We start from the raw sequence: 1,205 nt of genomic DNA, 5'->3' as shown, positions 1-1,205 counted from the left end.
TATGTATATATATAAAATATCTGGTTATGGATTCATTTAATCGGGCTTTTGGTGGACTCTGCATGTCATCAGATCGTATAGAGAAGAAATATTCAACATGTATATGTGATGTATGTATGTAGGTAGGTATATAATTATATGTGAGTGTGTGTGAGTGTGTGTGTGTGCGTGTGTGTGTGTGCGCGTATGTATGTATGCATGTACGTATGTATGTATATTTGTATTCTTTTCTGTTTTAATTATTTGAAGTCTTCCTCTGAGGAAGGAACTGGTTTCTAACAAATGTACAAAGTTCCGTCGTTAGAATATAGATTACAATGTCACATCTTAAACTTGATAAAAGTCTTGCATATTTTAACTGTTCCTCGTACAAATTGCATTTGTAATATGTATGCTGGCAGGTTTTCTTTTTCTGGAAAATCTATCTTTCCCACGTTGTAATTTAAGAATATGCTCAGATAAGCAGATTGATAAACGGACCATCTACTTATCTGAGTAACTCATTTTCCTAAATTAATTTAAAATTTTATTTCTAATGTTAAATTCAATAATTCGATCACTGTTTTAGAAGCTTTTGTTTTTAAATCTTCCTCATTGTTGTCGGTTGTAGATTGATTTGAAAGTGGACAAAGAAACAATTTTAGAGACTGACCAGTATAATGCAGGGACAAACCACTGTCCAACAGAATTTCCAGTAGTAGGATGGTTGATGACCAATCATCTTTTCAACGTCGTTCGAGAACCGCTTCACACCTGTAACAATGTAAACAAGGAAGATGATGATAATGATGATGATAATGACAGCAATGTTGTTGCTGTTGGCGGTGGTGGTAGTGTTTGTATGAATGATGATGACGACGATGATGTTGATGATGATGCTAGTGTTGGTATATGTGTGTGTGTATTCGCGTGCGTGCGTGTGTGTGTGTGTGTGTGTGTGTGAAGTAGAAAGGCAGATAAACTCGAGTAGGCTTATGCTTATATTTATGTTGAAAGAAGAAATAAAGTAAATGTCATAATCTTGACAGCCGTTTCGGGAGCACCATGAGACATTCAGTGTAGCCGTGTTTATCTGCCTTTCTGTTTCCATATCAGCTCGACGATCATTCCCACAGCCAACGCCTGACGCCGGAGGAATCAGCCCTGGATGAGGTAGTTGCATTTTAAGATGTCATCTTTCTGAGTACTGCTCTGTCGTTATCTCT

The 1,205-nt window shown here is 36.8% G+C and overlaps 1 protein-coding gene across 1 annotated transcript in view; it reads right to left on the bottom strand.

Annotated features, from left to right (window-relative positions):
- The window catches only part of LOC106881598 (sodium-dependent serotonin transporter), a 148,703-nt gene that overhangs the window by 5,228 nt on the left and 142,270 nt on the right, over window positions 1-1,205 (bottom strand). The window contains exon 13 of the mRNA XM_052968508.1: window positions 653-753. Coding sequence (XP_052824468.1) covers window positions 653-753 — 101 coding nt within the window. The remainder of the gene's footprint in view (window positions 1-652; window positions 754-1,205) is intronic.

This window comes from Octopus bimaculoides, chromosome 6 (genome assembly GCF_001194135.2).
Source record: "Octopus bimaculoides isolate UCB-OBI-ISO-001 chromosome 6, ASM119413v2, whole genome shotgun sequence".
NCBI lineage: Eukaryota > Metazoa > Mollusca > Cephalopoda > Octopoda > Octopodidae > Octopus > Octopus bimaculoides.
The sequence above is the reverse complement of the archived record's forward strand: the minus strand, read 5'-3'. Positions and strand labels throughout refer to the sequence as shown.